The 25,563-nt window shown below is 37.4% G+C and overlaps 1 protein-coding gene and 1 long non-coding RNA gene across 2 annotated transcripts in view; one reads left to right on the top strand and one right to left on the bottom strand.

Annotated features, from left to right (window-relative positions):
* The window catches only part of egg (SET domain bifurcated histone lysine methyltransferase eggless), a 36,094-nt gene that overhangs the window by 2,669 nt on the left and 7,862 nt on the right, over window positions 1-25,563 (top strand). The window contains exons 3-18 of the mRNA XM_019041295.2: window positions 602-976; window positions 2,210-2,559; window positions 3,134-3,370; window positions 4,375-4,651; window positions 5,651-5,778; window positions 8,083-8,259; window positions 9,846-10,081; window positions 11,141-11,340; window positions 12,168-12,343; window positions 16,251-16,311; window positions 16,975-17,153; window positions 19,218-19,363; window positions 20,179-20,374; window positions 21,829-21,996; window positions 23,194-23,339; window positions 25,046-25,226. Of these exons, the coding sequence (XP_018896840.2) occupies window positions 602-976; window positions 2,210-2,559; window positions 3,134-3,370; window positions 4,375-4,651; window positions 5,651-5,778; window positions 8,083-8,259; window positions 9,846-10,081; window positions 11,141-11,340; window positions 12,168-12,343; window positions 16,251-16,311; window positions 16,975-17,153; window positions 19,218-19,363; window positions 20,179-20,374; window positions 21,829-21,996; window positions 23,194-23,339; window positions 25,046-25,226 (3,233 nt within the window). The remainder of the gene's footprint in view (window positions 1-601; window positions 977-2,209; window positions 2,560-3,133; window positions 3,371-4,374; window positions 4,652-5,650; window positions 5,779-8,082; window positions 8,260-9,845; window positions 10,082-11,140; window positions 11,341-12,167; window positions 12,344-16,250; window positions 16,312-16,974; window positions 17,154-19,217; window positions 19,364-20,178; window positions 20,375-21,828; window positions 21,997-23,193; window positions 23,340-25,045; window positions 25,227-25,563) is intronic.
* LOC109030366 (uncharacterized) lies at window positions 12,221-25,173 on the bottom strand. Its single transcript, XR_002008707.2, has 3 exons — window positions 25,033-25,173; window positions 18,937-19,114; window positions 12,221-12,356 (listed from the first exon to the last, which is right to left on the bottom strand). It is a non-coding gene; the product is annotated as an uncharacterized lncRNA (long non-coding RNA).

Raw genomic sequence — 25,563 nt, 5'->3', positions numbered from 1 at the left:
AGATCGCAGCACTAGTAACTGCTCCTGGATTTCTACATTGGCTCTTACGGGAGTCTAGGGTCTTATAGAATTGGTCCCTGTCTTTTACAAGTCCAATGACTACCATGGTCAGTTAGGCAAATTTGTAATTGAGACGGCGCATCTAACCTTCCTACTACATGTTTAAAATGTTATAATTTTTACTTGTCATTAATTTTGGACTGTTGGTTTATCTTCTAGCTTTTCCCTGGAACTTCAAGCGGGTCCTCAAGTTAGTGTCTTGAATTTATAGGAGGCATAAAATGAAAGGACTCCGCAACCTCGCATATGGTTTTTTGTGCCCACACCGATTTTTAATTTTTTTCGACTACTACCACTGTTACCACTCTCGAATGATTTGACTATTGGGGATTTTCGACAAATGTCTTACATTTTAAGAATTCAAATTTAAGAAACCAAATTAGTGGCAAACCCTGAGCTGAAACTTTGTGGCAATACTTTGATCGAGGGAGAAGAAAATATCAGTTCGTAATGAGAAGGAGCTCATCTCACCATTTACCTGTCACCGTTTCTTTAAATAAAAATGTTTATGTCATATGCACCATTCATATTTATATTCCAGATGATGAAAAGAAACCTAACTCATGTTCGTTTGACCAAGATATCAATATGGTAATCTTGACGGATGATGAATGTACACCAGATACAAAGAAAACTCCTGCGGAGGTGAAACCTGACAGCGAGGAGTCGACTGATGGGGACAAACCAGTTTCAAATGATCCTCAACAGAAAACGGAAGTTTCTAAAACTGTGGCAGATGAAAAATCCCCGAAGGACACCGTTCAACTGGTGAAAATTGACCTCACAGATGATGATCCCTCCGAGAAGGAGGATGAGAAGGTTACCTCTACTGTTCCAGACAAGTCTCTTATCTCCGAAGAATCTAAGATTCCTGAAAAGTCCGAGACTAATAAGCAAGAAGCACCAAAAATAGATGGTATGTATGGTTGTTTTACAATTCTCCTAGTATTATTGGTTTTCCATAAGACAGCATTCCCTATCCTAATCCTAGTGAGAATTTTTTCCCTGAGAGGTGCAAAATCTTTATGACGCTGTAGAATCATGAAAAATTTGGATGCTCAGGGCAGATTTACTTGGCAAGTCCTCAGTAATCTACAGCTCAAACTAAAAAATTTTTCAGATTTTTCCGCCAGAGCCAATTTTTTAGTTGCAGTTTTACGAAAAAATCTGCAGCTACTATATTGCCTAGATACATCGAAAGTTACAAATTTTCTCTTTGGGCTTTTTTGTTTTGTTTCTTTTTTTCTTCCTCTCTTATTTTCCCCCTTTCCTTCCTTTTCTCCCCCTTTTTTCCGTCTGAGGATTATTCTGTAGATCTGCTCCTTTCATAGTAGTATAACATAGAGAAAAGTATTCAAAAGCCGTTTTGAGATGGTTCGATCTATCGAGCCTTAATTCAAATATGAATAAAAGTAAGCAAATGAAAACTGAAATAAGTATACCTAAAGTCGACAGGAGGAATTTTTGCATTAAAAAACGCTAATATCTTGGTTAGACGTCAGCTAAGTTGATGGTTGTTTACTTTCGGTTTGCAAGCATTTTCGCGTCACTACTATCCACATGAAGACATTCGACTTTTTGAGCAAGAACAAAAGCTTAAATAAGTTTTTTTAATACGTTCAAACCTTGTAACACTTTAATTTTTAGCCACTTAGAAATCACAACCGCATAAAAGTCGCGAATCATAACTGATAAGTAGTTTTTTTACGATACGATCATGAGACGGATGTTCTCAAGGTGGATAGTAGTGAAAGCCGCTTTGTGCAGAGGCCTAAATTCGTTGTTGGCGCATACAAAACGAAAGTAAACAACTGTCATCTTCGCTGACGTCACCTCTATGAGTTACTTTCAGTAATTCTTGTAGCACAAATCTTTTCTACCTGAAATTTTGATGAAAAACTGTATGTCACTATTCCTCAATTCGCGTATTGTCAAGTGGCCCATTGAAACACACCAAACGGCAGTAGAAAGCAAAAGATGAGCAACAAGAAAAAGCCATTTAAAATCAGTTAAGCATATGTATGTGCTCTTTCTCTGCTGAGAAATGCTGAGAAACAGGAATAAAGATTCGTTCTTTGCATAGCCTTGATACTTAAAATTCAGAGCAAAGATTGTAGAATTATAGATTCCATGTTTCTTTTTTTTCCAGTTTGTGACGTTGATTTAACAGATGAGGAGGGACCCGAACCAAAAGGGGCAACAGGAATTGCCTCGATACAAACTCCTGAAGGAACTATCATCGGGAAAGCAATTAACCCTAACCTAAAAGATGACAGTTTATTCAAGACTCCAAAGCCACCAACAGCAGTGGAGGTTATCGATATTGAAGCGATTCGCGAGAAAAGACTCGGATCATATGAGTGTGTGAACCCTAACTGCAAGTCTGGTGAGGGATTACGTTTAGCGGAGACTTTCGTAATGACCTATTACAATGTGAAGCCAAAAAGAGGGCTCAAAATGTGCGAGGAGTGCTATAACACAGCAATGAACTATGCCGATGTAAGTTTTCCCCATCTCATCACCTCTATTTCATTTTAAGCAAGCCTATTTTTATATTAAAATTCGTAAAGTTCTAGGGGGAAAGGGAGAGTGCAAAACTCTCTAGGAGAGTTTTGCACCAATATTACACCATTTTGTATTTATGTGTTAAAAGATAGGGACCCACATCACAAAAGCGTTAGGAGGGGGGGAGGGATGTCAAAAACCCCAAAATTTATGGATACTCATTTTATGAACAGCCTGCAAGTTCCAAAGCCTATGACAGGAATTTTTAGAAGTGATTGCTACAACTGTATAGCGTTTGTAAATCTGAAGTTTGATCAGTTAGGCAATGCAGCACTTTACCTTCAAATTTTACAAGTCATTTGGCCAGCAAATTTATTTTTAAGAGCCAAAATGATGATGATATCCAGAGCGTAAAATTGTGCAAGGATCAGGAAAGCAATAGAGATGAAGACCGCATAAATTGTCAAGTGCAACTCTCATTTTTTCCACACTTGAATTGGGAGCTTAGTTTTACCATACTCTATTCTTCTATGTATTCGTTTAGTTTCATACTTTTTATGTTTTACAGTCTTTGTTGCAAAAGTTGGAAAAGCATGAATCGATTTTTGATGTCCCACATAATCCAGATAGTCTAATTGTCAGTCTTGATTTGGATTCGGATGATGAATCGGAAACTAAAGCAGAGAATCCAGAACTCAAACGAAGGAAGTTATTCAAAACATCTGAAAATTATCTGGATGAAACAATTCAAAAAGTGCTCAACAAATATGATTTTAAGTTCCAGATGGAGGAAGGCAACAAAAAGGTTTGTTTTTAAAGTATCTTTTCTCCAGCCATAAATTACTGTTTTCCTTATCAACCAGCTAAATTTTGAATAACACGGCAATTTGATGGCTAACGAACAACACCGCCTATTTGACAACTGATAATTTAGCAGAACGAGGAGAAAACTTGGCCATTTTTGTTATTTGGAGGCCAAATTTGTAATTTTTTCATACATAATAGGTTACTGTAGCGCTTCCGTATTTTACACAATAGAATGCGACAATTTTTTAATACATTTTAGCGTCACAGAAGTGCTTCTGTACTTTACACTGTAGAATGCGACAATTTTTTAATACATTCTAGCGTCCGTGAAGTGCCTCCGTATTTTACACTGTAGAATGCAACTACGTAGCTAACTCATTTTTGCCAATTTTGTCAGTTAAGCGATATTGTTTGTCAGCCCTCAAAATACAGTGTGAGAACCTTAGGTAATTCCAATCTATCTTCAAGCAGACCTGTAAGTTCATTTTTGAATTTTTAGATTAACAAACAAATTTAAATTCGAAGATGTCACATCAAAAGAGAGAACAAATTTTAATTTCATAATTCTGGATTAGAAGCAGGTGAAAATGAAAACTACTACCATCTTGTGAAATTTCTTTTCTAAAAGAGGATGATTAGTTTTAAAGTGTGAGCTTCAAGAATACTTTTGGAATTACAAATTTGAATGTATGCCAAAGAATCAGCTGAAAGATGGAAAACACATGTATCCATATCTGGAACTCTGAATAATTATATAATTTTTTCCAAGCAAATATGGGAAGTAGGAGATATCTTTGATTTCTCATCAGAGAATGAGCTCCTAAAAATGAGGAAAGAATTAGGGAATGCGCTTGGTTAAGAATTCTAGACATCATGGTTTTAAAAGTCCTCAACCCCTTTATCAAACCCTTCAGGGGTGTATGAAACCCTTTTCAAGTAAGGATTTGGACTCCTGTTCAACTGAAATTTTATCAAATTTTCAAACTTGTTTTTGTGCACTAGGTTGCCTCTGAGATTGAACGCATCAAAGCCGAATTTGACAGCATGAAACTTGAGATCGACGTACACACACAAAACCTAAAAGACATGCACAATCAGATCCATGACCCATATCGACCGAGGTACACGCCGGTCAGAGAGCTTTCAATAATTGACTGTCATATCCAGCCATACGGTTGTAGAGTGCCGTTAAAGACAGACCGCAACAAACCTCTGATCTTCCAACCTAATGTCCCTCAACAACTCTCTCCACAACGCGGCGTCTTTCAACGTCCTCAATGTAAGTTTTTCTGAAGTATAGAAATTGCATTGGCCTGATCGTTGCAATTGATGGACAAAAAAGACAAAAGGGATAAGGGATCCTACTGGTGGAAGCGGGCGGTCACAATGGACAAAGGAGGTAGATAAATGATAAAAGACTAACTAATGGCAACGGCCGAGAGACCCTATAGTCAGTCAATCATTTACCCCCTTAGTCTATGAGAACTATACATTTCAATCAATAGGAGTGCTCCATACTCCCTATGTCTTTTTTGTCTATGGCTTTGTCTGTCAGTTTCAACAATCAGTCTGCAGGTCCTGTGGAAATGGGGAAAATTTATGAATTTTAGAGGTAAGGTCTTTAGTAAGTCTGATATCAGGAACTGTTTTGGATGTTTACCTTGCAAAAATTCACAATAAAGGTAAAAAATTGGGCCATAAATAAGGTAACCGTACTCTAATTTCATCCCAAAAATTCCACTCTAGGCAGTAAGCGTACTTTTCAAGTAAGTGTGAACCATGACACTGTAAATGAATCAAGTTAAGGCTTATTTTTTATTCCCTTTTGTTTGACCAGAAACTTCCCTATTCTCAGATGCATTCTATGCATGGTGCTGTGTGAAAGGGAACAAATGGAAAATTTCGACCTATGAAGTACTTTTCTACGTTATGATCAGAGTAAAATCATTCACAATAAAATTGATTTAATTATCTATGTTTATTTTGCAAAAATCACGAAAATTCACTGAAAAGCAATGTATTACAGTATTTTTTAAAAACTATTATAGTCATAACCCTTAATCCTCCCAAATTATGAAAAAACGAGAGAAGGATAGCAAAGTTTTCGATAAACCCATCAAGAAAGATGAAAGCAAAATGAGAAATTCCTCTTGTACCCCGGGAGTCTCCATTGTTTAATAAATTAATTCCCTCCTCACTAACTGTACTTACTTAATTGTTTTCTTCAAATGATGAAAAAATATGAAGTACCTTCCACTTGTCTCTTCTTTGATTTCAGTACCAGCACCAAGGCAACCAACAACAGCCTTTCCATCATCGCATCGAATGGCAGTGGCAACAAAAAAAGTCACTCCCTTCAACAAATCAAACATCTTGGATACCAAAAATTTCTCAACCCTGAACTCTGTAAGTATTATTTCTTCTTATTACATACTTGTCCATGTTCTTGCATACTCCAACGATTCTCGTTAGCGATATTGTGTTGTGCCAAGTACCTTGTAAGGCTCATGGGCCCAACATCAAGACATTCCTGTGGCCCAGCGTTAAGTTAAGAAAGTAGGTGCCAGGTTTCTGTAGATAGATCTTTGTATGCCACAATTCTGCCGTGATAGCGAAGAGAGCAGTAAGTGCTAAAATGAGGATTTGAGAAAACGGACTCAGAAGCTTCTGACTGGAAAATTTTATTGAAAGAAGCTTCCGTTCTTCGTCAAATTGCCTCTAATCGTCCAAAAAACTCCTAAAAATCGACCGATTTTATTTCAATTACATAAAAAATGGTTTTTTTCATTTTCATGCTAGGTTATTGTTCGGGAAGACAGCTGTAAGTGCTATCTTCTGCATGCTTTCGTGGTTGCGTTTTGGACGTACAGCAAACGCATTTCCAGGTTAGAAATTGGCAGAAGAGGCGGCACTTTACTCGGAAGCACTGTTTTCATTGGCTCTCTGGAGGAATATCGTCACTTACTGCTGTCTTGCCTGAAACTACGTCATTTTTTGAGCACTTTCAGCTCTCTCATATGTCACGTTTTCATACAATTTAGGTAAATTTCACTGTTAGCGCTGTCTTGCCTGAAACTACGTCATTTTTTGAGCACTTTCAGCTCTCTCATATGTCACGTTTTCATACAATTTAGGTAAATTTCACTGTTAGCAATTTCAGTGATTTCATCTAAAAGAGTTTAGACGAATTTTGAAGGATTCTCGATTTGGAAAATTTGACACTTACTGCTCTCTCCGCTATCACGGCAGAATTGATTCTACTATTGTTTTCTAAGCTTCATGTATACTGAAAGCTATCTCTCTCTCGGCAGGCCGATCTTAGTTATTTTTGATTCAGATCAGAGGCAGGACATGATAAGACGAGGTCGACATGGCATAATATCATTGGTTAATTGATTGTTTGAATGTTCTCTAGTGTCACCAATACCTGTCTCCCTCCGTTCTAACAAACTGCTTCTTTGGGCTCTCTAAAGCCGACGGTGAAACTCCTAAACCATGTGTCTTGTTTGCGGTTTTTTAAAATCTCTGCTCCCATTTTATTTTTTAAGGAGAACAAATCAACATTACCTAGAAGTTTATTCAGCATTTTCCTTGCATATTGGAAAAAAATCATGGAAGTTTTTAAGCATCAATGTTGAGTCGTTTCCATTGAAAAAATAAAGTATGACAGGAAGTCTACAACGTTGCAAACCGTTATGGGTGGTTTGGGAGTTACATTGTCGAAATGTATGGTTGACAACATGGCCTCAGCAGTCCTTCAAAACCTCTGTAAAACTTTTCATGCACTCTCCAAAATACTGCTGTAACTATAATATTTAGTAGTGTACCCTGTCTACCCTTCTCATGGAGACTTTAGTATGCCTATGAAGTAAACGAACATCACCCAGATGCTATTTTTATTATTGATGTTCCAATGAAGTCCATCATATTTTGCATTCTTTCTTCTCGAAATTGCTGACATTATGGATTTACACACTCTGGACACTCCAAAGCTAGCATAGCTCTTAGCTTGACACAAAGACCTTCAAATCAGAGATAATTTAGATCACCTCTGTTTGTACAAAGACACGTGTTACATTAAAAACTTTTAAACTAAGGTTTTTTTGGTAGCTTGTGTTTCTGAGGAAGTGATTGTACAACAAAATTCTAAGATAACCAAATAGACTCAAACATTATAACTCTCTTAAGCCTTGTCGCCATGGGACGTTTTCATGAGATTTGTCGCAGGGGATAGTCTCACTTGGGAAGCCGGGAAAAATATCTACCAACTCAATATTAATCACAGTACCAAGTAGGGTCCTTGTCCTAGCTTGAAGAGATCCATAACCAACTGAGAGGGGAAGAAGAAGTGAAAGGAAATGGTGTGATATTTTGTTGTTCCCTCGATTGTTGTTCGTTAATTTGTTTAATAGTTGATCGTGTTCAATTATCACCTTAGTTCTGGTTAAATACTAGATCTTTACTACTGTATCTTCCCATGGAAACTCGTTGCACCATGGAGACGGTAACTGCAAAAAATCCCTGAAGTTTGATTCCCACAATTTGACCCTGGGACAAACTTCATGGAAACGTCCTGGGGAGGTATGGCTTTAGGAGATGTAGCATAACGCATCTGCTTCTAAAGTAGAATCATGATAACATTTTTGCCTCTTCCGAAAATGTGGAACTGATTAAGAAAGCTCGAATACTAATTTTTTTATTCTCTCACAGGATATTGTCCAGTTGATTCCTGCCAAGATAATGCCGCCACCTAACCTGCCTTCACAGGGTCCTCTCATAAGAACTCCGGTCAAAGTCAACGAGATCGTGTACTACATGAAATCAACCTTGTACGGTGTTTGGATTCCTGGCAAAGTTATGAAGGTCTCTGCGGTTGACAGGAAGAGTGTAAGTATTGTCATTGTGATCAAGAGGAAAAAAACAATAGGCTCGGATAACTAGGAATACAGAAAGCTCCTTTTTCTGCAATCCAGTGTTTTTCCCCCATTCCCTTCAAAATTTTTGCTGAAATCCTCAAAATTTATAACTTTTCTCTTTTTTTCTAATTCTCTGCCACAATTTCTGAAGTTTTTTTTTCTCAGAAAAAAATTAAATATGGTCATAATTTTTCATGAATTCCTTCAAATAGAACTGATCAGGCATTTTTTTCATCCCTCAAAATAACAAAAAACAGATTTTAAACTGTAAAACTTTATAACAAATCGGTTACCTCCATAGTTTTTAACTTATTATGTACTCACCATCAATTGAAATCAATGAAAATGGATCAAACCTGTTATTGACGAGTTAGCATGGAACTCTGTCCCTGTGGTGCGAGTAATCGAGATGTCTATTCTAGTCCGAAACCACCTGGAAAATAATTCTCAAGTGAAGAGGAAAGAACCAGCATTGATGTCTATAGACAAATTTTAATTTGTATGACAAAAATTGTGAAAATAGGCAAATAGCACTTTCATGATTAATCCAGCCCTTCAAAAGCACTAGAAATCTTAAGAAAATCTTCTAATCAAGCCATGAGAATTTTGAATAAAGGATTTTTATCACCTTATTTTAAGTTATGAAAATGTTTGTCATTTTACAATATAGAAAGGGAGCAGTCAATTTAAGAAAACTGATTTTATTACTTTCCTCCTGTCCCAGACTAGTGCTCTATTTAATAGTGCTTTTCTAAGCCACAGGGATTTGCATTTAAAGTACTTTTTACTGCGTACAATTTTGCAAAATGGTACGACTAGTTTTCTTAAAAACAATCTCCCAAGCTCAAAAACTGCTCTCAAAAATGAAGCCACAATGGAGAAGATTGCTGACATTTTGAGCCCACCACTTTATACAGTCAAACTGTATAACAAATCGACGGTGAAAGTCGGCAATCACATAACTCGTTTGCGGTGTCTGAAAATCTCCGCCTCTACGTCATTTTTTTGAAGAAGAACAAATTGACATTATTTCTTGAAGTTTTTGCAGAATTTTCTTCGCATTGAGAAGAAAAATCATGACAAGTTTTAAAGAATTGCTGTTGAGTAGTTTTCCGTTGAAAAAATAAATTATGACAGGAAGTCTGCAACGTCGCAAACCGAGTTATGTGATTGCCGACTTACACCGTCGAAATGTCAAACAAATAGGGGGGAGGGGGCCAATACATTAGTACAGTTGCCACTTTGTGTGGGGATTTATAGCCCATAGGCAAGGCAACCCTGTTAATGTATTCACTCCCTATCAGTGTGTGGAAATTTTGACTGAATACGTAAAGGTGGACTCAAACAAACGTGGGTGATCCCCTCCATTACGACCTCAATTTTGAGAGCTTTTTGAGCTCGGAAGTTTCAGTGAAAATCAATGGCATTGTGCATGTGTTGCTAATTGTTACAAAATATTACTTGCGGGATTTCTTGATGTAACCGAGAAAGCAAAATTCATCGCTGTCGCCTTTTGATGTATAAAACATTTAATTCTCTTGTTTTTTCTTTTTTCAGGCTCAAGGTCCATTCAAATTCTTGTATAAAATTAGACCAGAACCAGTAAAAAAATACTCTGATGCTTACCGATCGGTATTTGGAAAGTTCTTAGCCTACTACCATCCAGCAAGTGTTAGATTGCCTGTAGGGACTCGCGTTATCGCAATTTTCAAAGAGGAAAACGACAAGGGGAAGAGTGATAAATTTTATGCAGGAGTCATAGCAGAAATACCCAAGTCAATAAATAAATTCAGGTAAGTAATATAATATAATAGTATAATATATATATCATAGTATAGTATATATAGTAAAAGTAATATAATTGGAAAATCTCTATTTTTCAACAGTATTCTGTTTGATTTAGTTAATAGTTTTTCTGGGCTCCAAAGAATAAAAATGTCGCAACATTTGTTAAAGGACGATGGAAGTTTCAAATTCAAGTTAATTTTTTAAAAATTTAAAAGCTCTTTGAACGAATGATGTAAAAATATCGACATGTTTAGAAAATACCCTTTTCTCTGCCAAATCATGACTCTTTTGTTTTAAGATAAGATTTACCGCTGAAGTTTCCTCTTCTACCATGAAATTAGAGACTGGATCCAGAACTGCTAAGGTTTAAACTTTAACTTAAACAAACTAGCAGTTCACACTGCGCCTGAGCTGCATTATTTGTATGCATTCCTGTTGTACATTTATTTTGGGTGTTAAAGTAAAACATAGTGAAAATATTACTATCTTGATCTTCCAAATGAATCGTTTGAACATTTGCTGAACTGATTCATTACAGTTAATTGGATATTCAGCTCAAAGTTTGGACCTCTAATTTCACATTCTATGTTGAAAGCTTTGAGAATTATTCTCAGTTTTGACATTACGCTTGGAAACATTATAGAAATGCATGTAAATCAGACCAATTTTATCTTTGTAAAAAAAAGAAAATAAGTCTATCTTTTGGAAACAAGTCCTGAAAGAGATGAAATTTTACAAGAAACTTTTTATTTTTGTCAACTCGGTGAAGAAATTCACTGAGTTGACAAAAATAAATTTCTAATTACCAATAATCCTCAAAACAAGGCAGAAAAAGTCTTCAATGGCCATGGGTAATTCAAATGGCGGATAAACAAATTACGAATAATCAAGACCCTACCTAAATTCAAAAATATAGCCATTTTCTGTAGTGCTTGTCTTGTATGTATGAAAAGAGTTTTCTTTTTTGTGACGTCAACTTTTTGTGAGAGTACAGAGCACTTGCAGGTATTGGTGAGTGATTTTTACATTTTACAAGCCTACACTAATTTTCAAACTCTTTCTAGGTATTTGGTCTTTTTCGATGATGGATACGCCCAGTATATCAACCACGAGGACATCCGTGTGGTTTGTGAGTCGTCAGCAAATGTTTGGGATGACGTTTTACCTGAGTTCAAGGACTTCATTCAAAAGTATATATCGGACTATCCTGAAAGACCCATGGTGAAGCTTCAAAAGAAGCAAATGGTGAAAACAGAGTGGAATGGTAAGTCTCAGCCTAAATCTGGCATTTCTGCTGTATCATAGCTGTATAAAAATTACTGTCTGCTCTTTCAAATTATCTGTAAATTTAAGAAAATCCTTGAAAAAAATTTAACAATTTAAAAATTTAACAGAGAATTCAAGAAAAACTGTTAGTTGGTATTATTTGTGAAAAATATAACTTGGGTAGAGACTTTTAATGCTGCAATTGAAAGGGTGCTTTTTTCAATTTCGGCCATTGATAAGTAATGGAAGATAAAATCTGCTCTCTAATTTTGAAATGCTTCTGATAACTTCTACAATGGCACAGTATATGACACTCTTTCCCAAAAGTTTCATATAATTCTACACTTAAAAATGTGAAGTTTGATTTGTGTCAGGGCATTCAGTTTAGTATTTTTCAGTTTTTTTAGGTCTAATCAGTTTAAAATTTTTAGGCTGCAAAAAATATTTTAGAAGATCACCACAGTATTTTTTGGACGTGCTCCTGCGAGTAAGATGAAAGCAAAGGGAGAAGAAACCCTCTCATAATGCGAAATTCAAATTGAAGAATCTCATTTACAATTTTTGGTGAGGCATTAACAATCCTTTTTGGACTTGCTATTATTTATAAGCTGAAGTGTTTCCTTTTGGCCATTTTATGTCTGCGGAAACTTTGACATGAATTAAAAAAATGAACATGTCTGGGTAGAGGCATATGCTATATGTCAGTGTTAGTGAAGCCATTCAATTCTTCTCTAATCTTTTCCTTAGTTTTAATTACAAAACTGACAAAAAGTCCAAAGAGTTATTTTTTTCTCTAATTATTTGTCTATATTCTAAATCTTTTAGGCAAGTGGTGGATAGCAAGAGTGCTAGAAATTGATGCATCACTAGTGAAAATGTGGTTTGATGCAGATCGGCGTGTTGAGTGGATTTACCGAGGCTCTACCAGATTAGGACCCTTGTTTGCCGCTCATAAACGGCAAGAATCAGGAGACCGACTTGTACGAGGAAATCTCCGAAATGTGAGTAACCCACCTGTCAATGAAAGAATATTAATGAAAATGTGTAACTTTAGTCAGGTCTTATTACTTGGCGCAAATAGTATCTTTCAAAATTATAATTATGCTGGAAAGATTGTGCATAGCCTAAATAATCATTGTCAATTGGATGTAAATTGTTGCCTTCTTCCTTCTCTTTGGTTGCAATAAAGTGAAGAAGTACATACGTAATATTGGAAGGTGTTCACTGAGTTGACGCAATTACAAAAGGCAGTTTCCTGCCAAAAAATTTCAATTCTTGTGGTGAATGTCTTTAAATTCTTTTCCATCAAGGGAACTTTTCCCATAAGAGCCCTAATATGTATTGACCACTTTCAGATTTCAACCATTCAACAAACTGTCTAATATTTCTAAGCTGTATGCATTCGCTCTTGACTTTTTTATTTACTGCCTAGAGTCAAGGAATCGTAACTTCCAATTTTCAAAATCGGCCTATTTGTATTCTTGTATTTCCTAGTATCCGTATGGGGGACTGTTGTCACAGGTATAGCAATCCTGCGGACCCCAGCTGGTAGCCCCTGCCTTAAAAGGGATAGTGGAGATGGTCACCGGGCTCTTGGCGTATGAACCACTTGCTAGAAGGGCAGACAGGGCTCTCAGCTGAAGTGAAAGCAACCTGTCTAGGAGAGGCAACTCCGAAATCAAACCCTGGTCCTCCAGGTTGGGGGTTGAGTCATCAGGCTGACTCCCCGGTACTTGTAAAAGGTTTCACTGTCAAAAGACCTAACGTAACAAGCCTCGGTACCACTGGAAACAAACGGACACGTCGACAAAAATTAAGAAAACAGACATTGATATTTGGGACGTGGAATGTCCAAGGCATTTCGAATAAGCTACCGGAAGTGATATCGGAGATCCAGAAGCTTGAAGTGGATGTCGCTGTTCTTACTGAGACCAAGAAGAAAGGGCACGGGTCAGAGAATTACGGTGGCTATGATCTACTCTACAGCGGCGTGGCCAAATATCAGCGTGCTCAGCAAGGAGTAGCAATATTCATGCGGAAAAGTCTACGTAAGTTTGTGGGCACCTGGGAAGCCGTCAACCAGCGACTTATCAGAATGAACCTCAACCTATAGGGACATAAGATCACGCTGCTTGGAGTGTACGGTGTAAATGATGATGCCACTGTCGCGTGTAAGGACCAATTTTTTGAAGATCTGAATGATGAAATTCTGAACGTTGGTGCTAGCAGGGAGGTCATTCTTATGGGTGATTGAACAGCAGAACGGGATGAAGAGTCAACTGTAAAGTTGTCGGACCGTTTGTAGAGGATGCTGTTAATGATAATGGTGATCGGCTCATCTCAATTTGTACTCAAAGTGAGATGAGAATTTTGAATGGCTTTTTCCAACACAAAGACATCCATAAGTATACCTGGGTCCAGCCAACGCGAGGATTGAAATCCATCATCGATTATGTGATTGTTAAGCACTCTACCAAGTTGAAATTGCAGCAAGTTAGAGTGTGCAGGGGACTCTCTTGCGGCAGTGACCATCATTTCCTCCGAGCAGATATAGCGTTTCCTGTTAAAGGAACTAAGGATGTAGAGCCAGTGCCTGAACAGCAGCAGGGACAGGGGATGCAAGAGCGTGAGGTAAGATACAACATCGAAAGTTTGGAGCACCCTAGTGTCAAGGCTCTGTATCGGAAACGCTTGGATGAGAAGTTGGGGGATGGGCTTTCGGGTACCACTGAAGAGCAATATCATTTCATTAAAGATTGTATCCACTCTGCAGCTAAAGAAGCCCTAGGTATTTGCAAAACCAGTAATAAAAACCAGCATCCTGACTGGTGGGATGAAGAAATTGAAGACGAGATAAATCTCAAGAGGCAAAAATATCTTATATTTCTGTCGTCTAAAAAGGCTGAAGATAAAGTTGCTTACAGGAAAGCTCAGTGAAGAAGAATGAAGCTTGGGAAAGCAACTGTTCTAGAATTAACACCTACCCAAGGGGGAGAAAAAGTGCTGAGAGCTGGAAGTTAATTAAAGGTTTACGTAGAGACATGAAGCGCGACATCGTTTCTCCGATATCACTTAAAAAACTGGAGGATCATTTTAGAGATCTTTTGACGGAAAGGCGCCCAGAGTTTCGAGGCAGCAGCACGGACAACGGAAGAATGAACAACTTGGAGATTCACACTTGTGACATAATTAAAGCAGTTAAAGAGCTAATTAATGACAAAGCACCAGGTCCTGGTGGGATTCCTGTCGAGTTGGTCAAGTACGGGACTGCCAAGCTCTTTGAGTGCCTCAGGAAACTGATGCAACAATGCATCAGGGGTGATGAGGTACCAAGGGAGTGGAAGGAGTCTTGGATCAAGGCCATCTACAAAAAGAAGGGAAGGAAGGACGATTGTAACAACTACCGGGGGCTCTCAGTGACCTGGACAACAAGCAAAGTGTACGGAAAGATACTGAAAGCGAAGATCGAGGACGCATGGCAAGATCACGAAGCAGAGGAGCAGGCTGGTTTTAAAGCTGGCAGGTCTACGATAGATCACCTCTTTGTTATTGTCCAGGTCATTGAGAAGAAAATGGCCGGAGCTCAAGAGCTGCATTTAATTTTCGTGGATCTCCAGAAAGCGTATGACAGTGTGCCGTTGGTGAAACTTTGGTAGGCCTTGGAAAAATCGAATTTTAACGGGGGGTTAATTGATGCTGTCAAGCGATTTTATAAAGGGAGTTTTACCAAAATTAAGTATCATGGGGGGTTGTCAGCGGGATTTTATGTGACTAAGGGTTTAAAACAGGGATGTTGTTTGTCGCCAACATTATTTAAAAACCTCGAGTGTGTGCTAAAGGAATGGAAAAGGAAGTGTTCTGTTATGGGTGTCCCCTTGGGTGATTTTGAAACTCTATTCACTCTGTGCTTTGCTGATGACCAGGTTGTGGTTGCTCAAGATCAAGATGACGCGGAGTACATGATGCGCAAGTTAGTAGAAGAATATCGGAAGTGGGGTTTGGAAGTCAGCATATCCAAATCTGAGAAGATGACTTTTGGTGGTGATCAGCAAAGCATTGAGTTGGAGGATGGGCAGCAGATCAAAGGCTGCGAGCACTTTAAGTACTTGGGAGTGCGGTTGACCCAGGATGGAAGGACGGATCAAGCTATCAGGGAAAGGAACACCTTAGCAAGGAAGGCTATAGCGATGTTAAATGGAATCCTCTGGGATCAGCGGATTTCCAAAGATAACAAGAGGAGGATATACAACGCCGTAGTCAAAAGTATATTAACATACGGATGTGAAGTTTGGCAGCTGAAGAAACGGACACAGGATATGCTAAAAGCAACGGAGATGGACTTCTGGAGAAGGTCGGCAGGAATTTCTAGGAGAGATCGGGTCTGTAATGATAAAGTGTGTCAGATAATGGAAGTCGAAAATGACATCGTGTTCGACGTCATGACCAAACAACTTGTTTGGTATGGTCATGTCAATAGGATGACGGAAGAGAGGCTGCCAAAAAAGATGCTTGATTGGGTTCCTCCTGGGAGTAGACGTAGGGACGCCCAGTGAGAGGTTGGCCACAGGGGGTGTTAAGTGAGATGAGGGAGTGTCAACTCCCTGATGACCTGTGGGAAGACCGAGCTTTGTGGCGATTAAGTGTCGTAAAGTGCCAAAGAGCGCTATAAAAGCGACTCATATGTATGTATGTATTTCCTAGTAGACATTCAATGCAAAGGCAGCAATGAAACATTAAACATTTCAAGCAAGAAAGAATTTTACGATGTTTGTTGGAATGAGAGGCACAAGTTAGAGAACATGCAATTGGTATCAGCGCGTGACAAGGAAATTTACAGAAATGCTTTGGAACAAACAGTAGAGCATTTTTCGTAAAGAGGACACTGATTTTTGTGTGATTTTTTTTCAGCGCAACACGCCTTATGTGGAGTACACTCGACAAGAAGGGGAGGGTGCTGTTGAAAGTAAAGGTAATTATTATATTTTCCTCTGCTTATCTTTCCAAAATTCTTCAATCACTCGATTTTAATTGATGCGTGTCACTCAAGGACGTACAGTCAAACGAGACATGGAGGGTCAAATATCGATCGTTAAAGTGCGAAACCACATATCTTCGTTTGCCACATTGTAGGCTCCCTGTTATACTTTAATTTTTCTTTGGGAAACTAGTCAACCTATATCCTTGAGAACTTCGTTGTTGTTTTTTCTTCGGCAGCAGAATATTCTGTATGAATTTCAAGCCACGGAGTTGGTTTGTTTTCTTGGAAAAAAATAAAATAAGAGTGGAAATTTCGAAACATTGCAATGGAAATACGAGATTTCTCATCTCGGCCATGGACATACTACTTCGATCGAATGTTCTAGTTTCTTTTTGCTTTTATGAAAACTTTCAATGGTATTTTGGATTGTGATTAGACTGTATTAACCTTTTTTTAGAACTTCCCTTGGAAATTTATTTCTATACAAGGCACTGTATACAAGGTTCTATACAAAGTTCCATACAACATAGTCACTGTTGATTTTTCGTAAATTCCACAGCAAGAGGAATACAGATGAATAAGATAATGACAGGCCCAGAAAATAAATGTCAATCATTACGATTTCAATATTGTTTATTACTTCTTTTTTTATAGATGGCTCTTACGATTCGCCTCAGGCCTATCCAGAAGTTGTCGAGAAGCGTGCTGTTGCTAGGAAAAGTGGAACTGGAAAACCATCAATGCAGAGATCACCAGATGCTGCCAGGAAAGAAAATCAAATGACAATTCCCAATACTCGATATATCCCGGTTAAGGTTCCATCAAAATTAGATGTAAGTCTTTTCAAAATTTCTAGCCATCAAACCCATTGCATAGATGATTTTCAAGTCAGATTAACACTTGCCTCTCTGCTATCTTTTTATCCTGTTGAAAAACGAATATGTACCACGAAGGAAAAAAAGGAGGTGTTTGCATATCAGGCATCTTGGACTTTTTTGATGACATAGTTCGGTACAAACGAGATTTATCATCGATTTTCTTGGAAATAGTGTAGTTTCTGGAAAAGAGTCATTCTACAGAAAGTGTTTGAAATTGATTTTGAGTTGATTTTAGCAAAAAAATCGGGCCTTATGGTCCGTTTTTCATACTCTGAATTCCGGATTTTGCCAGCCAGGTCGTACTGACCTATGTCACAGGGTAAACAATCCTCGAAATGCAAACACCTCCTTTTTTTTCTCTATGAACAATTACTGATTTGAAAAAAATGAACCTATTTTTGTGGAGATTTTCAATGCAACCTTTTTCCCCTTCCCTTAATCTCCATGGAAAAGGAGGAGAAGGTCAACTGCAAAATGTGGAACAGCGACCTTTATAAACTCTTTTACAACGGATGACAGTACATCTTGCCTTCAAAATGCTGCAAATTTGATCAAACTCAATTCAATTGGGCTGCACTGTGGCTCAGCTTTTTCATACATTTTTCCATGCATGCGATGGTCAGCAGAAAGAACCGTTTCAGCAGAATGATTTCTATTGAGTTGGGTAAAAATTTTGTTTTTTGGATTTCAATGGAAATCTGAAACCTCTCCTCAGTGTTCTAAAAATAAGCTGCACATTTTTTTCAGTAAAAAGGAATGTAAAGATGCATCATAATAGAGAAATTTTGTACTTAGAAAACGGCAGATTTAAATTGAAAATAGTTTTTCTTGAAACAGCGTTTTTTAGACTGTAAACTTCGAACCGCTGTATATCCCGTTTAATTAGACACGAACAACCTTTAGACAAGTTATGAATTACAGCTGTGCATAACATGTTTCCTCTACAGAATGTTGCGAGGAAAACAAATCTTGCATTGACAAGTGTGGAAATCAACTCCGAAACAAGATAGAAGTGTTTATGATTAACACTGATACACACAAAAATACGAATGACATCATTTGTATCATTTAACTTCCATTTGGATTGCATTTTGCAAAAAGGAACCACTAGCATTGCAATGATCATTGAACTTCATCCTTTGCAATAAAATTGTGGAAATCGTGGAAAACTATGAAATTTAGATGGTAATTTCTGTCTTAAATTCACAGTTTTTAGCGATTAAAATAGAAACTATTAATGGATAATCGGATTTTTCCTCCAAGACAAAAGAAGTTGCACAATCTTAGCAACATTGCAATGCTAGTGGTTCCTTTTTGCAAAATGCAATCCATTTGATCTTTGGCACAAATGTTTGTTTATATCTCGTTCATCAGGCTGATTGTTGAAATTAATAGACAAAGAAGACATAGGAAGTATGGAGCGATCCAATTCGTTGAAAGGGGTGGTTTTTATAGGCAAAGGGGGAAAATAATTGACAAACTATAAGTGCCACTATAGGTCGACTAACTGTAGGTAGGACTAACTATAGGTAGGACTAACTACAGGTAGGACTATCTATAGGTAGAACTAACTACAGGTAGGACTAACTATAGATTGTGGGTTGCCATTAGTTAGTCTATTACCTTCCTCCTATGTTCATCGGAACCACCCGCTTTCACCAATAGGATACCCTCATATCCCTTTTGTCTTCTTTATCTATACATTTCAACAATCAGCCCGCTAGAGTACATTTCTAACCTTCTTGTTGTGTGAATCGTCTTCTGTGTTTGATTTTGCAGAGAGAACATGTGATCTTTTTCTGGTTGAGACCCTGTTCAGTGGCCTGTTCTTGTCAATATTTTGTATTAACAACTCGATGTACAGCTATTGTGTGCCCTTTTTCGTGTAGACAACCAAGAGTGTATTCACCAACCTTCTGTAACTTGTAAAAGATTTAATTGCAACACAACTGTTTTGTACTCTGAGATATGCAGTACTAATTTCCGCTCTTGTGATGTATAAATTTGTATTTTTTGTAGCTTGTGGACACATCTCGAGCCATTCGACCTCGCACCTTTTCCCCGCACCAGTGTGGGCCCAGATGTGTTTCTTGGGTTGGCTATACGGGAGATGAAGGGAAAGGTTACGGTCCACTTGTACTTCCTTTATTATTTGGATTTGAAAGGTAAGGAAATCATATTTATGCGCTATTTTTTGGTGTAATAATCAGTGGAAAAAGAAAAATAGTGTTTCTTCTCGATGCCATATTGAGTGCAGCATTCTTTTCAATAGGAAAGATTTGCAGTTCGAAAATATTTGGCAAGCATACAAAATCTATGCATTTGAGAGAGAAGTAGTTTTTTCAAACCATACCCCAGCAATATGCAGTTCGTGCAATTTTATTCTTAGTGGCTGTTTGGACTCATCAGTTTGATCTTTTGCGAGCGTGAAAATTTGAAATGACTATATTCAGTGTGTATAAATGCTAACTTTTTGCTTAGATGTTTGTGGTATTGTCCAATATGTTCAACATGCTCTGTCAGTCTGTCTAGACGTTTTGATGGGAGAAAATATGTCATGAGGTTTTTTAATACACAGTGTACTCATTTCTGAGAAAAAGAAAATAAGGGGAAGAATAAAAAAATAAATCTCGGTATGAGAAAATTTTGATGTCGACCAAATCTTGATGAATTCAGGTATTTTAATAAAGTCATTTTTATCAGGGTTCATAGGACTCGTTGAAACTGGGAAAAACACAGGAAAGGTTTGGCAGGAAACATGGGCTGGAAGAAAAATTTTAAAACATGAAGAGTTTTGATTTTTAACAGTATTTAGTGTTGGCTGTCTGAATATTTTTGTGTTGCCTCTACTCCTGACTGACCATGGAGAAAATATTAGAATAACTTAGGGATTTGGTATTCGAATAACACCATGAGCCCTGCGCTTTCAATCTTTGGTATCATTGATATCACCTAAGCACTGATTTGTTATCTTTTTCAGAGTGCTGACAAAATTAAGGAACAAAGGCATCATATTTTATATAGCACCCTGCGGGCGAAGACTTCGTAACATATCAGAAATTCACCGCTATCTTAGGATAACAAAATCGCTAATGACTGTTGATCAATTCAGTTTTGAAGAATGGGTCAATTGTCTCAGTGAGTTTAAGATAACAAGGTGTTTCAATTATATTAAGGTAAGATATCTATGCTGTTTACTCATTATGCCTAGCTTCCACATTGCCTATTATTCCTCCATCCGTGGGGAGATCTAATTTTTGTAACGCACGAATTGTGTTTGAGTCGCTAGTTATTACGAAAACTGTATGTTGAAAACTTCCACTAGAATTTTTCTTTGATACACATTGTATTATACTGAAAAATATCTGGGGAAAACCCTCATGATACTAATGAGATAACACCTGACATAAGTGAAATTTTGTATGGAACAGAATATTGTCTCGGTTGAGGATAAATACTAATTTTAAGCACAGTGAAGGCTCATTTATTTAAACTCTGATAATTCAAACCGATTTAACAAGGTTGCGTCGCAAAAACTTTGGGTGAACTAGTCAACTGACAATGTGTAAAAATCAACTGCTAGGTAGGTGTACGTTCTGTAACGTTAGGATCTCACTGCTTGAAAACTTTGTAATGAAAAAAAGCAAAGCACCTCTCTGAATGGATCGTTTTCATGCAAGAGTCTCATTCAAGTGAATAGACTTTATACCGGTAAAATTGCACAAAAATCAAGCTGAGCACTTCAGAATCGTCTGATATTCACGCCTTAGGAAGCAATTTGCATAGTTCGCAACACGTTTTTTTCAAATTCATTGTGTCTGCAGGCAGTTTTTATCAGTGGTTTGCATTCAGATATGCGTAAAGAGATACTCGAGAAAACATAACCTACATAAACAAACAATCTTGCAAACTGTTGATAATCTTTCCTTATGTAAGAGTTCACTTGAGTCAATGTTTTTGTTTTTCGCAAAACAAAGAAAGAAGAAAGAACTGAATGCTTGAAAAATTTAAAATTATACATTGGAAAAAGTTTGCTAAACTGTACGTTTATTCAGGTAAGGTTTTTTGACTCTTCCGTCCGTGCAAATCTGGCAGCCGGTTTTTGAGAAATGTGTTTTTCATCATTACAACTTTAAGCTTCTCATATTCTGTCTCCAGGGCTTTTTTGAGCTTTTTCATGGTCGGAACCGCGTTTCTCACCAAAATTTCTCTCAAGGCGATTCTTAAAACATGCAAAAATCCCATTTGAGGCTCTAAAGCTTCAAGATCTCTTCCATCATGCTACCATCTGAAGGAAAATTGCTGTATGAGCGTTATGACATTGCCAAATTTCCTTTGATAAAACATGAATTTACAGGGAAATTTGTGAGTATTTTTCTTCCAATTTTTCAAAACATTTTACTTGCAATCTAAGTCAAAATATCAGAAAATTTCAAGTAAAAATCTGTTCTTAAAATTAATATTTCATCGGAGGAAATTCGAATGTTCATACAGCGTTTCTCCCTAGCACTGCAGTGTGGACGGTCACATTTTTAATTTCCTTTTCAATTCGAGTGGATTACTTTTGTTTTGCTATGGTGTCATTTATTGTCTCTCCTGATGGATGATGAACACTGTATAATTTTTTCAGGATCTCTCTTATGGTAAAGAAAAGCAACCGATCTCTTGCGTCAACTACTTAGATAATTTAATGCCACAATATGTTCATTACATCACGGAGAGAGAACCTCGAGAGGGGGTTCATCTCAATTTGGACCCAGGTTTTCTCGTTTGCTGTGATTGCACAGATGATTGCCAGGTAACTTTTCCGAAGTTTTAGTAATAAGTTTTCTATTTTTTACATATCATGGTGTAGAGGACAGTACATACTTTTTTTTTGTTTCAAAGTTTCCTTATTAAACTAAATGCTTATCAACTAAGACAAAGTTTTAGAAACCAATAAATGGCGTTACATATAAATATAGGGATAAGATAACATTAAAGAATAAAAGAGATTACAGAAGGAAGTACCGGAAGGGCAATAATGCATAACATCAGCACTCACTCCTAAATTCCAAACAAGTTGGAAACGACAAAAGGTAAAAAGATAGTACATACTTAAGTATGGCACTTATTGCACATAATCTTCCCAAGGGAGCTAATAAAATACACTTCATGTTATGCATTATGATCATAACACTAAAGCATGTAATCACAAAGCAATGTAACCTCTTTATTAGCTCTTTTTGTCATTTAACATTAAATTGAATCTAAACCCTATAAATAAGTACTGGAAGTAAATTGTCAATATTTCGCCAGTGTTTTGCGCTTCAGTATCTTCAGCATGAATGAGACGGTCACACTGAAGATGCCAGAGTGTGAAACTGGCAAAACGGGTACGCAATATTGACAATTTATGCATAAGTGAGTACTTATTTACGAGGTTTTGAACTTTATCTCGTGCAGTTCTCTGTAATTATTTCATTGATTAACTTGAATCTCTCAGGAAGCTGTGAGTGGTTCTCTTGAGATCAAATATTTAAAAATTTAAATTTCAAAAATTCAACAGCAATAAAAATACTCGTATTATCAGACTTTCCAAAGCTGAAGGAAAATGTTGAATATTAACTGTGATAGAAAGTTACTAAACCTTCAAGAACGTAACGGCAAAATCACCATCTTAGCTTGATATTTTCGCTCAAAAATATTCTCTTTCCGAACCATAGCCAAGCAAGAACTCAATGATTTTGGACCATCCAAGTTTCTAGAATCTTTGAGGAGTAATTTTTTAGGTGTACTTGCATATATAATCTGTAGCGTGGCGTGATTTGCAATTTATCAATTAATCTGCCATCTAAAGCTATGGAAAATAATACAGGGTGTTCGCAAGGAACACCTTAATAGTTAATACCTCTGTATATTATCATCATTTTGCAGCCTACTTTCCTCACTTGGTTGATCTATTGGAATTTAAGTGATGACGGGTATAATTATCTGTATTTTTTTCATCCAACAGAACAAAGAAAAGTGTGCATGCTGGCAATTAACTATGGAAGGTCAAAAAGTTATTCCGGGTATGGATGATGCTGAGCTGAATGAAGGATACATTTACAGGCGATTGCCGGAGAGAATAGTGACCGGGATTTACGAGTGCAATAGCAGGTATGGAGAGATCTTTCCTTTTTGAGTTCTCTCTCCCCAAGAAGGCTCTGAAATGGGTTCACAAAGACGAAAAAAAACATTGGTTCATCAAATATGATAAAATAGAACTATGGCGTTTCGCTCCAATGGGTCTCATCAGTAATTTTTAATTCTTGCAGTTTTGGAAAGTAGAGAGTGCACTTAGTTCTTAGAAGTTTTCCCTGATTTCTTTGAGCAATATCAACCCACATAAAGCAAGTTTGAAATAGCTTATTTTGAGGTCCCAATAAGAGACTACATATGTCACTTAGAAAAAAATAATATTGTTTTTGATTATGTGACTTTTCACATCTAGTTCCTATAGGAACTCCCTTAATTTCAACTTCCTTTATAAAAATAATTGAATTTGCCAGAAGATTAATCTGGCCTTCATCTTTAAGTATTCGATAAATATTCAACATGCTCCCCTAAAAATTGGAAAGATTCTGATGTGTTTGTTTACTTTCTATCATGAATGCATGGACGACGCAGAGGGAAAGCGCTGTCGAAAGTGTGACCGCTGCTCAGTGGATCTCCATGGGCGCCATCTTGGCTCTCTCGGCAATATGCATTTTAATGGTTGATCAAAATACGCAATTTTAAACTTGGTTTTTTTCTGGGATAAAATTGTTCAAAAAAGTCGGGAAAATTTTTTGTGAACTATGTGCACTCTCTGCTTTTAAAGAACCCAAGAATCAAATTGAATACTAACCTAAAACTAATACAAAACAACACGTCATGCTGTTAGACTAATTCTCTAGCTGTCCATTTAGTGCTGTCTTCTTCTTTTGAATTATATCATGTAACGATCGATGTAAAGTAACATATACGTTATATGGACATATTTCTGCTGAACAGAACTAAGCGCCATCGGGGGAAGAAGGGAGCGGAGAGGATTGGATTGGCGGATTCAGGTGACTGAGGAGCTCCGCCCGTCCTATGCTCACAATGCTTTTTGATGGCGCTTGATTCCGTTTGACAGAATGCGCTATCCAGGATTCTAAAATCATCAAAAGGAACTGAAATTGGCGTTTAGTTCTATAGCAGAATTGTGTCCATCTTATTCAGGGATCTCAAGCGTTTCAAGAAACGCTACTAATACTAATAATCAGCACTAAATATCAAGATATTTTTTTAATAACCTTAGGCCTTGTCCACACGAACGCGGTTCGCGGAACTCAGTTCGAGGAACTTGTTCCCGGAACAAGTTTTTTGCTGAGCTGAAACTTATTCCTCCAAAACCTGGAATTTCCCCCGTGCTCCGAGCTTCTAAATATGTTTCTTTTGATGTGAATTTGCTTGTTTTTGTTTTTCACGTCTTTTACATATGATCTTGACATTTATTTTTGTTACTTTGGCGGTCATAATAATCTATTATTTTGCAATAATTGTATAGTTTTATTGAAGTTCCGGTTCCAGTTCGAACGAACCCGTGTGGACAGCATGCCTCGTTTCAAGGAATAAGTTCCGGGAACTGAGCAAGTTCGAGGAATAAGTTCCGGGAACTGAGCAAGTTCGAGGAATAAGTTCCGGGAACTGAGCAAGTTCGAGGAATAAGTTCCGCGAACTGCGCTCGTGTGGACAAGGCCTTAGGGTGAAAAATTTGAGGAATTGATTTGTTTTTGGTTTTACTTCTCTCTTAATTTTGAATCTAAATAATAAAATTTACTTATACCTCTTTCCTTTAGGTGTCGATGTTCAAAGACAACCTGCCTGAATAGAGTTGTCCAGCATCCATTGATGCAAAGGCTACAGCTGTTCAAGACTGAGAGGAAGGGCTGGGGCATCAGATGTCTGAACGATATTCCTATCGGGTCATTTATATGTATTTATGCCGGTCATCTATTGACTGAGAATTCTGCGAACGAGGTAAGCAACAAATGTGTTACCAATTGGTCTCTAAACCTTGTATCTTTTATGAAGAACAACTTAATCAGTCAAAAACAAACAAGAAAATAACAACTCAATTTGGGGAAAAACTGCTAAAGGGGAGCAAACCAAAAGAGAAACCCGGAACGTTTTGAAATAGTCACAATTTCATTATCAACCGGCACAAAAATTAAATAAAAATGAGTCGTTGATTCGCTGTTATTGCGAGACCGAGACTCATCGTCGATTTGCTGTTATTGCAAGACCGAGACTCATTGTCGATTTGCTGTTATTGCAAGAGCGAGACTGGTCTTGGTCTTCGGGTCTTCCTAGTCTC

This window comes from Bemisia tabaci, chromosome 9, assembly GCF_918797505.1.
Source record: "Bemisia tabaci chromosome 9, PGI_BMITA_v3".
Lineage (NCBI taxonomy): Eukaryota > Metazoa > Arthropoda > Insecta > Hemiptera > Aleyrodidae > Bemisia > Bemisia tabaci.
The sequence above is the reverse complement of the archived record's forward strand: the minus strand, read 5'-3'. Positions and strand labels throughout refer to the sequence as shown.